Raw genomic sequence first — 13,485 nt, forward strand, 5'->3', positions numbered from 1 at the left:
CATTCAAACCTGGGTAACAACGCTGTTTCTAAAATAAATAAATAAGTAAACAAACATGCAAACATTTAAAAAAAACAAAGTGAAGTATTGTATAAAGAAGTGTAAAGTGATATCAAATGCAAGGTAGTGTCATTACTAACGCTATTATTATTACCAACATGAGATAGTACAGCAGCAATAAATCACAATATTAATACTTAGTATAAGAGTCATAAACCAAACAACAAACCTACAAAGGAGTTCCACAGGTATTCCAATTTTTGGCTAAATTATTATTAGTGTATATTATTAATGCATATAGTACTACTGTACTAAGACAAAAAACCTGGACTTGCGAGAATTACAAATCCCATTATTCCAAGCATCTTCGCGAGGTGACCGAAAAAAGCCATTAGACCCGGATGTAAACAAAAACTACATTTCCCAGAGTCCCTCACGCCCATCTCCCAAGTATATATAGTCCATCCGGGTTCTTCGAGATGCTGTTTGGCGACTCGTCGCCATTCCCGGAGCAGCTCGGCCTCGGGTTAGAGGCAAGTGTCGGTCGCTGTGTCGGAGACACCTGTCCCCGACACCAAGACAACCAGCCCTCTCCCTTGCCCCGCGGCGGGAGAGCGTGTCCGGCCGGCCGGCGGGGCTCGCGCACCCTCCCTTGCCTCCCCTTTCCCCGCAGCCTCCGCCCCGCCAGGCCCGGCCCGGACTCCCGAGCTCCGGCCTCCTCCTCCTTCTCGTGTCACCGCCGCCACCGGGCTCAGCAGCCCCGCCTGTCGCTTCTCTTCCCAATTTGAGAAGCCAAGGAAGGAAACAAGGAAAAATGTCGCCATGAAGGCCGAGAACCGCTGCCGCCGCCGACCCCCGCCGGCCCCGAACGCCATGAGCCTGGGTCCCCGCCGCGCCCGCTCCGCTCCGACCGCCGTCGCCGCCGAGGCCCCCGTTGATGCCGCAGAGCTCCCCCAACGCTGCCGCCACCGCCTCCGACATGGACAAGAACAGCGGCACCAGCAGCTCCTCCGCCTCTTCCGGCAGCAGCAAAGGGCAACAGCCGCCCCGCTCCGCGTCGGCGGGGCCAGCCGGCGAGTCTAAACCTAAGAGCGGTAAGGGCGGGCCCACGGTAATGGGCTGGTGGCGACTGCCCCTTTGGCTAGGGAGAGTCCTTGCTCTCTAGTCTGCTGGGTTACTCAAGGGCAAACTACGCTTTCTACTGTAGTTCCTACCTCTCCTTTTCCGTGGCTCCCATTATTTACAATTAAGTTAGTGAGCACTATAATGCGTGTTTTACCCGGATTATTTACATTAATATTCAGAACACCTCAGGAGTACGCACTATCCCCATTTTGCAGGTGAGCAAAGTGTGATTCAGAAAGGGTAAAATCACCCAACTAGTATATGCCTCATAGCAGGCCTTAAGACCTCATTTGTCTGACTCATCAGTCACTGCTCCTAAAACCACCAAGTTTTGCCCTTGAATGTTGGATTAGCATTGGATAATGTTCAAGTATAAACAGAGGGGGTGCGGCCCAAAAACTTTTCAAACTCAAACCTGGCCCCGGATCCATTCCATTGTTGAAGAGTGTGATGTAGTGGTTAAGAGCGCAGACAGTGGATTTTGGGCCCCACAGTTTGTCAAGCTTTGAGTGTCCCAAGTTTCCTTACCTGTAAAGGTGGAGGTAATAGAATTAAGTTAAAAAAATGGGCAGGAGCAGTGGCTCACATCTGTAATCCTAGCACTCTGAAAGACTGAAGTGGAAGGATTGCTTGAGGTCAGGAGTTGGAGACCAGGTCTGAACAAAAAATAGAAAAGTTAGCCAGCCGAGGCAGCACAGGCCTGTGTTCCCAGTTACTCAGGAGGCTGAGCCAGGAAGATGGCTTGAGCCCAGGAGTTTGAAGTTTCTGTGAGCTATGTTGACAGCGCTGCACTCTATCCAGAACAAGAGCAAGACTTATCTCTTAAAATAAATAAATAAATAAAAACACTCTGGAGGAACTAAGTACCTGTCACCTATTATGTGCCAAAACTACATAGTGTCTATTTATGTGTTAGGCTAAGTAGTCTCCTTTAACAGGGAAGATTTTGTCATTTCTGTGATCATGCTGCTTAGTATCAAATTATGAACGTAATGGTGATGATAACTACCATTAATTGAGGACTCACCATACACCAAGTACTGGATGAAGCTTTTACTTCTGTTACCACTACTTCAGTCCCTAACCTCCCTAGTGAAGTTGAATTGTTCACATCTAAAGAAGGAACAAGTTGATAAAGTGGGAAGGTAGGCAGGCATTAAGCCTTTGTGTGAGTCTCTGCTCTTTTTGTCTTTCATTTATACTAGGAGTCATTAGAAAGGTGTTTTCAGTGAAAGTAGGGGTATGGCAGAGGGAAATATTTGGAGTCCCTAAATGAGGAGATCCAGTTGTTTAAAACTTTTCAAGATTAAAAAGAAAAAACTTTTCAAGATTAAAAAACTGTAAGATGGGCTCGGCGCCTGTGGCTCAAGCGGCTAAGGTGCCAGCCATGTACACCTGAGCTGGCGGGTTTGAATCCAGCCCGGGCCTACCAAACAACAGTGATGGCTGCAACGAAAAAGTAGCTGGGCGTTGTGGTGGGCACCTGTAGTCCCAGCTACTTGGAACGTGGAGGCAGGAGAATCGCTTGAGCCCAGGAGTTTGAGGTTGCTGTGAGCTATGATGCCATAGCACTCTACCCAGGGCAACAGCTTGAGACTCTGTCTCAAAACAAAACAAAACAACTCTAGGGCGGCGCCTGTGGCTCAGTGAGCAGGGCGCCAGCCCCATATGCCGAGGGTGGCGGGTTCAAACCCAGCCCCGGCCAAACTGCAACAAAGAAATAGCCGGGCGTTGTGGCGGGCGCCTGTAGTCCCAGCTACTCAGGAGGCTGAGGCAGGAGAATCGCCGAAGCCCAGGAGTTGGAAGTTGCGTGAGCTGTGTGATGCCACGGCACTCTACTGAGGGCAACAAAGTGAAACTCTGTCTCTACAGAAAAAATAAACCAAAACAACTCTAAGATGGGTGGCGCCTGGGGCTCAGTGGGTAGGGCGCCAGCCCCATATACTGTGGGTGGTGGGTTCAAACCTGGTTGTGGCCAAACTGCAACAAAAAAATAGCTGGGCATTGTGGCAGTTGCCTGTAGTCCCAACTACTCAAGACGCTGAAGCAAGAGAATTGCCTGAGCCTGGGAGTTGGCGGTTGCTGTGAGCACGGGACTCTACAGAGGGCAATAAAGTGAGACTTTGTCGCTACAAAAAAAAACAAGCCAGGTGTGGTGGCTCAGTCCTGTAATCCTAGCACTCTAGGAGGCCAAGGCTGGTGGATTGCCTGAACTCTGGAGTCAGAGACCAGCCTGAGTAAGAGTGAGACCCCCCCATCTCTACTAAAAATAGTCTGCTAAAAATAGAAAAACTAGCTGTGAGTTGTGGCAGATACTGTAGTCCCAGCTACTTGTGAGGCTGAGGCAAGTGGATCTCTTGAGGCCAAGAATTTGAGGTTGCTATGAGTTATGATGCCATGGCACTCTACCCAGGATGATGAAGTTAGACTATTTAAAGAAAAACCTTGTAAGGAAAAAATAAAAAAACCTTTAAGGCTGACTTAAAGCAAACAAAAACAACTGTAAGGCTTACTGCCTTGTTCAGAGTTTATCTGTGGGATACAGCAAACTTGTTTACGTGGTATGTTGAGGACTTCTAGAGATTTCTCAGCTGAATACCAGTTGTGTGGGCTCTCTGGACTGTCAGGAAGTACCCTGTTTCCCCGAAAATAAGACCTACTTACAGGAAAGATAAGACATCCCCTGAAAATAAGACCTAGTGCGTCTTTGGGAGCGCACCTTAAAATAAGACACTGTCTTATTTTCAGGGAAACAGGGTAGTATGTAGACGAATTTTGGTATTTCATATACATACAGCTTTATCATAGATCTCTTTAAAGACAGAATCCTATTGGCCAGTGTTGGAACTAGTTAGAGTGGTCTGAATATTTCTCACAGAAGTTGATGAGTAAGTTTACTTTTGCACTCTATTCCCAGACCTAAAGGATTTGGTTCTCTGACTAATTGAAGTTCTCCAAGTTTTCTTGGACTGCTCTTTAAGTTGCTACTATAGACCCCTGAGTTAGCTGCAATAGATGTATTTTTTGTGTGTCGGGGAGAGCCTCAAGCTTTCGCCCTGGGTAGAGTGCCGGCATCACAGCTCACAGCAATCTCAAACTCCTGGAGTTAAGTGATTCTTTTGCCTCAGCCTCCTGAGTAACTGGGACTACATAACACCTGGCTTTATGGTTGTAGTTGGTTGGTTATAGTTGTCATTGTTTGGCAGGCCTGGGCCGGATTCCAACCTGCCGACTCTTTGTGTATGTGGCTGGCGCCTTAGCCGCTTGAGCTACAGGCGCTACCCAGCAATAGATGTCTTAAAAAGTTTGTTTCTTAGCTGTAGGTAAAAGCTTGTGACAACCCAAACTCCTATGTCCTGGACTTTGAATATGTTGATTAGTAGAACTAACTGATTAGCTAACTGGATGATACAGAATTCTGTTGTAGTGTGACCAAAGCAAATATTTGCCATGGTTAACATTCCAAACAGACTTATGTAGAATAAATTTTAATTATTGGGTTCGTTCTGACTAGTTAAAAAGTGATTTTTTTTTGTACCATTGAATTGTACTATAAAATACACTTAAAACACTTGTTTACCTTCTTAATTAAAAACTTGTGAGGAAAGAAATAAAAACTTATGTAAAAAGACCTTTTATTAGTTTTTTTTTTTTTTTTTTTTTTTTTTTTTTGTAGAGACAGAGTCTCACTGTACCGCCCTCGGGTAGAGTGCCGTGGCGTTACATGGCTCACAGCAACCTCTAACTCCCGGGCTTCCGCGATTCTCTTGCCTCAGCCTCCGGAGTAGCTGGGACTACAGGCGCCCGCCCTTTTGTTAGGTTTTATGAATACACAAGTGTACCCTTAGGTAGCATTACTTTTTGTTTAGTGTGTTTGTTAGAAAGCTTGACTATGTTTGCCTTTGCCAGGACCTACTCTTCCTCTGGCTCCTTAGCAAGGAAGGAGGAGCTTATAGCTAAATACTCAGGTCTTTGTCAACCATAATCCACCGTTGGCATTTAGGAGCTGCTTGCATTTAAGAGCAAATTAAAAGCCAAAGTAAGGGTAGGCGCTTGTGGCTCAAAGGAGTAGGGCATTGGCCCCATTTGCCGGAGATGACGGGTTCAAACCCAGCCCTGACCAAAAACTGCAAAAAGTAGGTGGGAATGAAAAGATTAGGAAACTTTTTTTTTTTTTGAGACAGGGCCTCAAGCTGTCGCCCTGGGTAGAGGGCCATGGCATCACAGCTCACAGCAACCTCCAACTCCGGGGCTCAAGCGATTCTCCTGCCTCTGCCTCCCAAGTAGCTAGGACTACAGGCGCCTGCCACAACGCCTGGCTATTTTTTTTTTTTTTTTTGGTTGCAGCTGTCATTGTTGTTTGGCAGGCCCGATCTGGATTTGAACCTGCCAGCTCAGGTGTATGTGGCTGGTGCCTGAGCCATTTGAGCCGTAGGCGCCAAGCCAGGAAACTCTTGATACTGGTTAATTTTCAAAGTTGAACTGAAGAGTAGCATATACCGCCCTAACATTACAGCTAAGACTAGTGCTGCTACAACAGATGTTCAGGAACTTTGATACAGTGACTTCAAGATGAGATGGTTGCTCTAACAAAAGGTAGTCTCAGGTTCTAGAAATTCCATAAAAAGGTTTCTGTAGTATTTTAAAAGCTGACTCAACACTTGATATATTTGCTTCTCCTGGGAATTGTTGAAAGGATCTTTTGAATTTCAGAGGAAAGGTGCAAAGACATAGCTTACCTTTTGTCTAGGTAAAGAGTTTTTCTTTTTTTTTTTTTGTAGAGACAGAGTCTCACTTTATCGCCCTCGGTAGAGTGCCCTGGCGTCACACAGCTCACAGCAACCTCCAACTCCTGGGCTTAAGGGATTCTCTTGCCTCAGCCTCCCGAGTAACTGGGACTACAGGTGCCCGCCACAACGCCCGGCTATTTTTTGGTTGCAGTTCGGCCGGGGCCAGGTTTGAACCCGCCACCCTCGGTATATGGGGCCGGTGCCTTACCGACTGAGCCACAGCCGCCGCCCCGTAAAGAGTTTTTCAATATTTAAATATTTAAATCCCCTTTTCTCCATTTTCTACCTTACGTGAGAAAAAACTCTCTGGTTTCTGTTTTCTAAATAGTGTCATAAATGGTCATTTGCTTCCTAGCTACATAATTAAAATATTTGAGTCTTTGCTCCTGTGGCTTGCTTAAGTTTGCCCTTTATTTGTACTGTGGAACTAGGTAAATTTGGCTACTGGGATTTTCTTGATCTTTCTGGCCAGAGTAGCATACCACAGTTTCTGTGCCTTGGCTAATTGCTTCAGGAGTTTACATTTCGTTTCTTGGTTATATTCCTACAGCTTCATTAAAGTAGGGCTAAGACAAAGTTCTCAGAATGTTCACAGGTTGGGGCGGTGCCTGTGGGTCAGTGGGTAGGGCGCAGGCCCTGTATACCAAGGGTGGTGGGTTTGGGCCCGGCCCAGCCAGCTAAAACAGAATGTTCACAGGTAAATACCCCATGAACATATCTCAGAGAAAAGAGGTGGTGTAGGAAATGGGAAAAGTCATTTAGAAAGAGCAAAGAAAGTAAAAAGGCACAAGCAAGAAGGCAAGGCAGTTTATGGGCATGGCCAAGAGCCAGGCTCTTGCCCCATCCTCCTGGGCAGATGGTACTAGCTGTGGAGGTTAAGGGAAGGTCAGGTATTATGAAGCAGTTATTTTGAGGTTGGTGGTATGAAGCACTGTCCTGACACTTCCTGTTATTTGGTACCAGAAGTCGGGTTACTAATGGTAATCTGCCTTGAAGAATATCTCTGAGCTGCAAGTGGACTTGGAGGTTTTAGTGGCTTTGAAAATTGAGATGATTTGGAGCCTTCAGTAAAACCGCTTAGAGAAGTTAAAAGAATTTTGGGTCCTATTGCCTGAAGTCCTTGGTTTATGTGGCTTTGTTGGAGTTTAGTGGGTGCTCTTGACAGGAATGATTGGGATTTTTAAAAAAATATTTTTGTGGGATTTTTGTTGTTGCTGTTGTTTGATGGAGATGGCAGATATTGAACCTGGTGCCTCATACATGCAAAGTGATTTGGATTTATTAATAAAAGGCTTTCAAATCATAGCAACTATGTGCCAGCCACTGTGGTAGGCATTTTACATAAGTTTTCTTAATCCTCATGATTCTGTGAGGAAGGATGGTGGAGTATTAGTCCTTTTTATAGACCAAAAAAAAACAAAGTTTAGAGGTATTAGTGATTTATCTAAGTAAATTTTTATGAAGTCTTACTCAGTATGTGCAAGTATTCTTTGTATAATAAATTCACTTAGCGGGCAGCGCCTGTGGCTCAGTGAGTAGGGCGCCGGCCCCATATGCCGAGGGTGGCGGGTTCAAACCCAGCCCCGGATAAACTGCAACAAAAAAATGGCTGGGCGTTGTGGCGGGTGCCTGTAGTCCCAGCTGCTTGGGAGGCTGAGGCAAGAGAATCGCGTAAGCCCAAGAGTTAGAGGTTGCTGTGAGCCGTGTGATGTCATGGCACTCTACCCGAGGGCGGTACAGTGAGACTTTGTCTCTACAAAAAAAAGAATTCACTTAGCATGCAGTTAACTACTGGCATATGCATCATTCCTGATATCACCTTTCTCTTCCTTTCATTCAGAATTACTAATTTCAGTTGGATTCAATTTGTTGTCAGTTGATTGTGTAATAAGGCCATGTGTTGCCCCTCTAGAGGTGCTTGTCAACCACTGTGGATGATGGGTAAGCAACTTGCTTGTGATTACAGCATGAATCAGCAGCAGAAATTTCCTGGCTGTTATTCTGACCTCTAGGCTGTGCCACCTGTCAGAACTGGACTTAGAAATGATCATGATGCCAAATAATTTAACTCTGTCAACTAAGGGCAGTAAGTTTTTCAAAGGCTGAGATATGCTGCTGTTACTTTAGTAGAGACCTTTTTGTTAGGGAACTGTGGAACAAGTAGAGAGATTGGATTAAGATAAATCTCTTATTTGCTGACTCTGGGATCCTGAGTTCTGGATTTGAGCCATTTGACTAATGGTCTTACCCATTTTGGAATGTATCTTGACAGTAATTCTAAGCAGTTGTTCTTAACTCTGGCTGTGCTTCAGAATCTCCTGATGATCTTATTAAAAAATGGAAATGTGAGACAGTGCCTGTAGCTCAGTGGGTAGGGCACTGGCCACATACACCGAGGCTAGCGGGTTCGAACTTGGCCTGGGCCAGCTAAACAACAATGACAACTGTGACAAAAAAATAGCCGGGCGTTGTGGTAGATGCTTATAGTCCCAGCTACTTGGGAGGCTGAGGCAAGAGAATCACTTAAGACCAAGTGTTTGAGGTTGCTGTGAGCTGTGATGCCCCAGCACTCTACCAAGGGCGACGTAATGAGACTCTGTCTCAAAAAAAAAAAAAAAAAAATTGGGCATGTGGGGGTCCTTTTCCTAGCAGTTTTTTCTGATTCTTTAAGTCTAGATTGGACCCTTGGGTCCCAGGCATCTATATTTTTAAGTTTGTGCAGGTGATTCTGATGCACAGCCAGGATTGCAAACCACCACTCTGAGATTTAAAATGTCACCATAGAATGTCTCTCCCAGGAACTTGGCTTTTTGTCTATTTTCTAAAATCTTAAAATGGATCTTCTTCTTATTCCTGTCAGAGAAAAAGGTAAGAATTCTATACCTGAGTTATTTGCATGTATATCATGGCAAGTTGTCCACAAAACATTCCAAAAATAGTACTCTGAATTTTATCTTTGGGTCTCAGGCCTAAGTCCCTCAAATTTTTGGCTGCCTGTTTCCTGGGTCTAGAGATAAAAGAGTTAGTCTCTCACTTGAGACATCTGACTTCATACACTTAGGTAAGTGGAAGGCAGAGGAGGGAGTTGAGTTTTAGCAATTAAAATTGTGAATCATTATGTGCTCAGTTGTAATCTGTTTTAGAAGTGAGCATTAATAATGTCCATCAGAGAGCAGTTTTGTAAGAATTGTGAAACTGTTTCCTTGACAGTGTGGTAATAAGTGAAGAAATGAAGACAGCCCTCTTGCTAAGTGTCACTTTACTTTGTTAAGGTCTTGCAGTGTAGAATCTGGCTTTACCTAAATCTATTCAAACCATGAGGGGCCAGTCTTTATATACCTGTACTCATACGAACTCATGTGTTTTCAGGAGGTGGTGTGGAATGGGGTTAAAGAACTCCCTGAGCTAAGCAGGAATATGTGGCTGAGGCTGGGGTTGTGTATTCCCTGAATTTTCTCTTTATTTAAAATCTTAGAAACTGGTACCATACCATGGTTAAGGGCAGGCAAAATTTGTACATTCTAATTGTTATTATTGGTGCCACGTTTGACATTAACTGTTAATAACTGAAGTAGTAGGTAAAAGTCTAGTTTTTGTTCTAACTTCAGATTAAATTCTGGTCACTGTCCCTGACTGGTATTTAAGGATAACTGTTAATGTACCTAGTCTGGCCATGTTTCTTTGACTATCTGTTCGGTTTTACACTGCTACCCTTTCATATGACTATTAGCTTGACTCCCAGGTTGTAATTGGTCAAGTATGGAGAGGATGAGATCTTTCTCATTTATCCATAGGTGAATAAACTATGAGTCTGAGGTAGTTGCTTTCAAAATTTGGGCACTGGTTTAATTCACATTTCCCTTTTTTTGGAGCTTTGCTTCTCTTTTAACTTATTTAATCTGCTGTAAAAAGAGCTGATGACCTTATATGTCTAGAAATAATTTTTTCTAAGTCCTTAGAGAGTTTTTAAAAAATTACTCAGTAAGTATACAGAACAGTAATTTTGTCTGCTTAAGTCAGACTCTTAGAGGATGAGATCTGAACACCTGAATCCCTTTCAATGTTCATATAGATGATTCCTATGAACTGGCAGGAATGAGAACCACTTCATAGGGTAAGAATGAATACATCTATATTCCAGAAGTAACAGCCTGGTATGTTTCCTTTCCAGACATGTTCCTATTACTTACTTTTTTTTTTTAATTCACCTGATGATTTTATTATCTATTTTAGGTTACATAAAATAATTAAAGTAGTTTTGTTTATTTTTATTTATAATTTTTTCATTGTGATTACTTAAATATTTTTAACATAAAGATTATATTTGGAGGCCTGGTGCGGTGGCTCTCACCTGTAATCCTAGCACTCTGGGAGGCTGAGGCAGGTAGATTGCCTGAGCTCAGGAGTTTGGGACCAGCCTGAGCCAGAGAGAGACCTTGTCTCTAAAAATAGCCGGGTGTTGTGGCAGGTTCTGTAGTCCCAGCTATTTGGAAGGCCGAGACAAGAGAATCACTTGAGCCCAGGAGTTTGAGATTGCTGTGAGTAACTATGGGTAGAATGACAAGGCGCTCTACCGAGGGCAACAAGGTGAGAGACACTGTCTCAAAAAAAAAAAAAAAAAAGGTATTCAGGGGAGGGGGGAATCAACCTTTATAGTTTCTGAGGTTTGTGCTAGAATCCCTTAACTTTATAAACAATCTTTGAGAGTAAGCCTAATGGATTTCTTCCCAGCTTATTCTAAGTTTCTGATTTTTTTTTTTTTTTTTTTTTTATAGACACAGTCTCACTGTACCATCCTCAGGTAGAGTGCCATGATTTCACACGGCTCACAGCAACCTCTAACTCTTGGGCTTACGCGATTCTCTTACCTCAGCCTCCCAAGCAGCTGGGACTATAGGCGCCCGCCACAACACCTGGCTGTTTTTTTGTTGCAATTTGGCTGGGGCTGGGTTTGAATCCGCCACCCTTGGCATATGGGGCTGGCGCCCTACTCACTGAGGCACAGGCCTCCAAAGTGTCAACCTTGTTTTATTATCTGACTTTTTTTTTTTTTTTGTGGAGACACAGTTTCACTTTATGGCCCTAGGTAGAGTGTCATGGCATCACACAGCTCACAGCAACCTCCAACTCCTAGGCCCAAGTGATTCTCTTGCTTCAGCCTCCCAAGTAGCTGGGACTACAGGCACCCGCCACAACACCCGGCTATTTTTTTGTTGCAGTTCGGCCTGGGCCGGGTCTGAACCCGCCACCCTCGGTATATGGAGCCGGCACCCCACTGACTGAGCCACAGGTGCCGCCCTTTTTTTTTTTTTTTTTTTTTTAATTTTTTTTTTTTGGTGTCATGTATACCTTTTTTTTTTTTTGTAGAGACAGAGTCTCACTATTTATGGCTCTTGGTAGAGTGCCATGGCATCACACAGCTCACAGCAACCTCCAACTCCTGGGCTTAAGTGATTCTCTTGCCTCAGCCTCCCAAGTAGCTGGGACTACAGGCGCCCACCACAACGCCCAGCTATTTTTTGTTTGCAGTTTGGCCAGGGCCAGGTTTGAACCCGTCACCCTTGGTATATGGGGCCGGCGCCTTACCGACTGAGCCACAGGCGCCACCCTTTAATTTTTTTTTTTTAAGTAGTGATGGGGTCTTTCTCTTGTTCAGGCTGGTCTTTAACTCTTGAGTTTAGCTGAAACGATTCGTCTGCCTCAGCCTCCCAGAGTGCTAGGATTACAGGCATGAGCCACCGCACCTGGCTAAATTTCTTATTTTTAAAACCATTAAATCAGTATGCAGACTTGACTTGGTTAGATTTCTATATAGCAGTAGGACAACATGTAGTGGCTAAGGCAAGAGGATTGCTTGAGCCCAGGAATTTGAGGTTGCTGTGAGCTATGACACCACAGCATTTTACTCAGGGTGACAAAGTGAGACTGTCTCAAAAAAAAAAAAAAGGAAAAAGCCTTTTTTTGGCTAAAGATTATTTGAATATGCTCTTGTTTTAACTTATTAGTTGTATATGGTTTTCAGATAGTTTTTTTTTGAGACAGAGACTCAATCTCCCATCTTGGCTAAAGTGCAATGGCATCGTAGCTCACTGCAACCTCAAACTCCTGGGCTCAAGTGATCCTCCAGCCTTTGCCTCCTAGGGAGCTGGGACTACAAGTATAAGCCACCCTACCCCACTAAAATTTTTTTTTTTTTTTTGGGTGGTTTTTGGCTGGGGCTGGGTTTGAACTGCCACCTTCAGCATATGGGGCCACAGGCACTGACCTAAATTTTCTATTTTTTGTAGAGATAGGGTCTTGCTCTTACTTAGGCTGATCTTAAACTGCTGACCTTAAGAAGTCCTTCTGCATCAGCCTCCCAGAGTGCTAGAATTACAATCATGAGCACCTGGCTGACATTTTCTCATAGAGTGCTGTTAGAGTATAAATAAATTGGTATAACAGTTCTAGCAAGCAACTTGTCAATATATAAAAGGCTTAATGATTAAACTTAATCTGGCGGCGCCTGTGGCTCAGTGAGTAGGGCGCCGGCCCCATATGCCAAGGGTGGCGGGTTCAAACCCAGCCCCGGTCAAACTGCAACAAAAAAATAGCCAGGTGTTGTGGCGGGCGCCTGTAGTCCCAGCTGCTCTGGAGGCTGAGGCAAGAGAATCACGTAAGCCCAAGAGTTAGAGGTTGCTGTGAGCCGTGTGACGCCACGGCACTCTACCCAAGGGCGGTACAGTGAGACTCTGTCTCTACAAAAAAAAAAAAAAAAATGATTAAACTTAATCTAATTCTACTTTGAGAGTTTGACATAATCATATAGGCCTATCTTTATACATATTACAAAAGAACCTCCAGAGTCGACCACCTCCCTACATAGACCACCTCCTTAAGTTGAACTGATTTTCATAGACTGAACATAGACCACATGTATGTGTCAGTAAAGTAGGCCTCATTCCTTGTGTTGGCCAGTTTGTTTCAGTCACTGGGTGGTCAACTTCCAGAGGTTCTACTGTATATATTTAATCAATATCATTATGTTAAACTAGCAGAAAATTAGAAGCCACTTAAATGTACAATATTTGGTTATATTATGCTATAAGTGTATTGTGAACAATAGTACAAACATTAATGATGTTTTTTTTTTTTTTTTTTTTTTTTTTGTAGAGACAGAGTCTCACTTTATGGCCCTCCGTAGAGTGTCGTGGCCTCACACAGCTCACAGCAACCTCCAACTCCTGGGCTTAAGCGATTCTCTTGCCTCAGCCTCCCGAGTAGCTGAGACTACAGGCGCCCGCCACAACGCCCGGCTATTTTTTGGTTGCAGTTTGTCTGGGGCCGGGTTTGAACCCGCCACCCTCGGTATATGGGGCCGGCGCCTTACCGACTGAGCCACAGGCGCCGCCCACATTAATGATGTTTTTGAAGAGCAGGCGTGCGTGAAAATGCTCAAGAGAGTAATAGGTAGAAGGTGTATCTTCTATGCTTATTGTATTTCATAAGATGTCTGTTAAGGATATAGAATAGACATGAAAAAATTAAACACTTAAGTCCCAGCTACTCGGGAGGCTAAAGCAAGAGAATT

The 13,485-nt window shown here is 44.2% G+C and overlaps 1 protein-coding gene across 2 annotated transcripts in view; it reads left to right on the plus strand.

The window, feature by feature from the left end:
- The first annotated feature begins 403 nt into the window (after window positions 1-403).
- RNF10 (ring finger protein 10) overlaps window positions 404-13,485 on the plus strand; it is a 44,722-nt gene continuing 31,640 nt past the window's right edge. Inside the window, exon 1 of one of the 2 annotated variants that reach the window (XM_053588245.1) lies at window positions 404-1,094. In XM_053588245.1, the coding sequence (XP_053444220.1) occupies window positions 938-1,094 (157 nt within the window). In that variant the 5' untranslated portion in view covers window positions 404-937. The remainder of the gene's footprint in view (window positions 1,095-13,485) is intronic. The other variant, XM_053588244.1, reaches the window with a different exon arrangement.

The sequence above is a fragment of the Nycticebus coucang genome, chromosome 4 (genome assembly GCF_027406575.1).
Source record: "Nycticebus coucang isolate mNycCou1 chromosome 4, mNycCou1.pri, whole genome shotgun sequence".
NCBI lineage: Eukaryota > Metazoa > Chordata > Mammalia > Primates > Lorisidae > Nycticebus > Nycticebus coucang.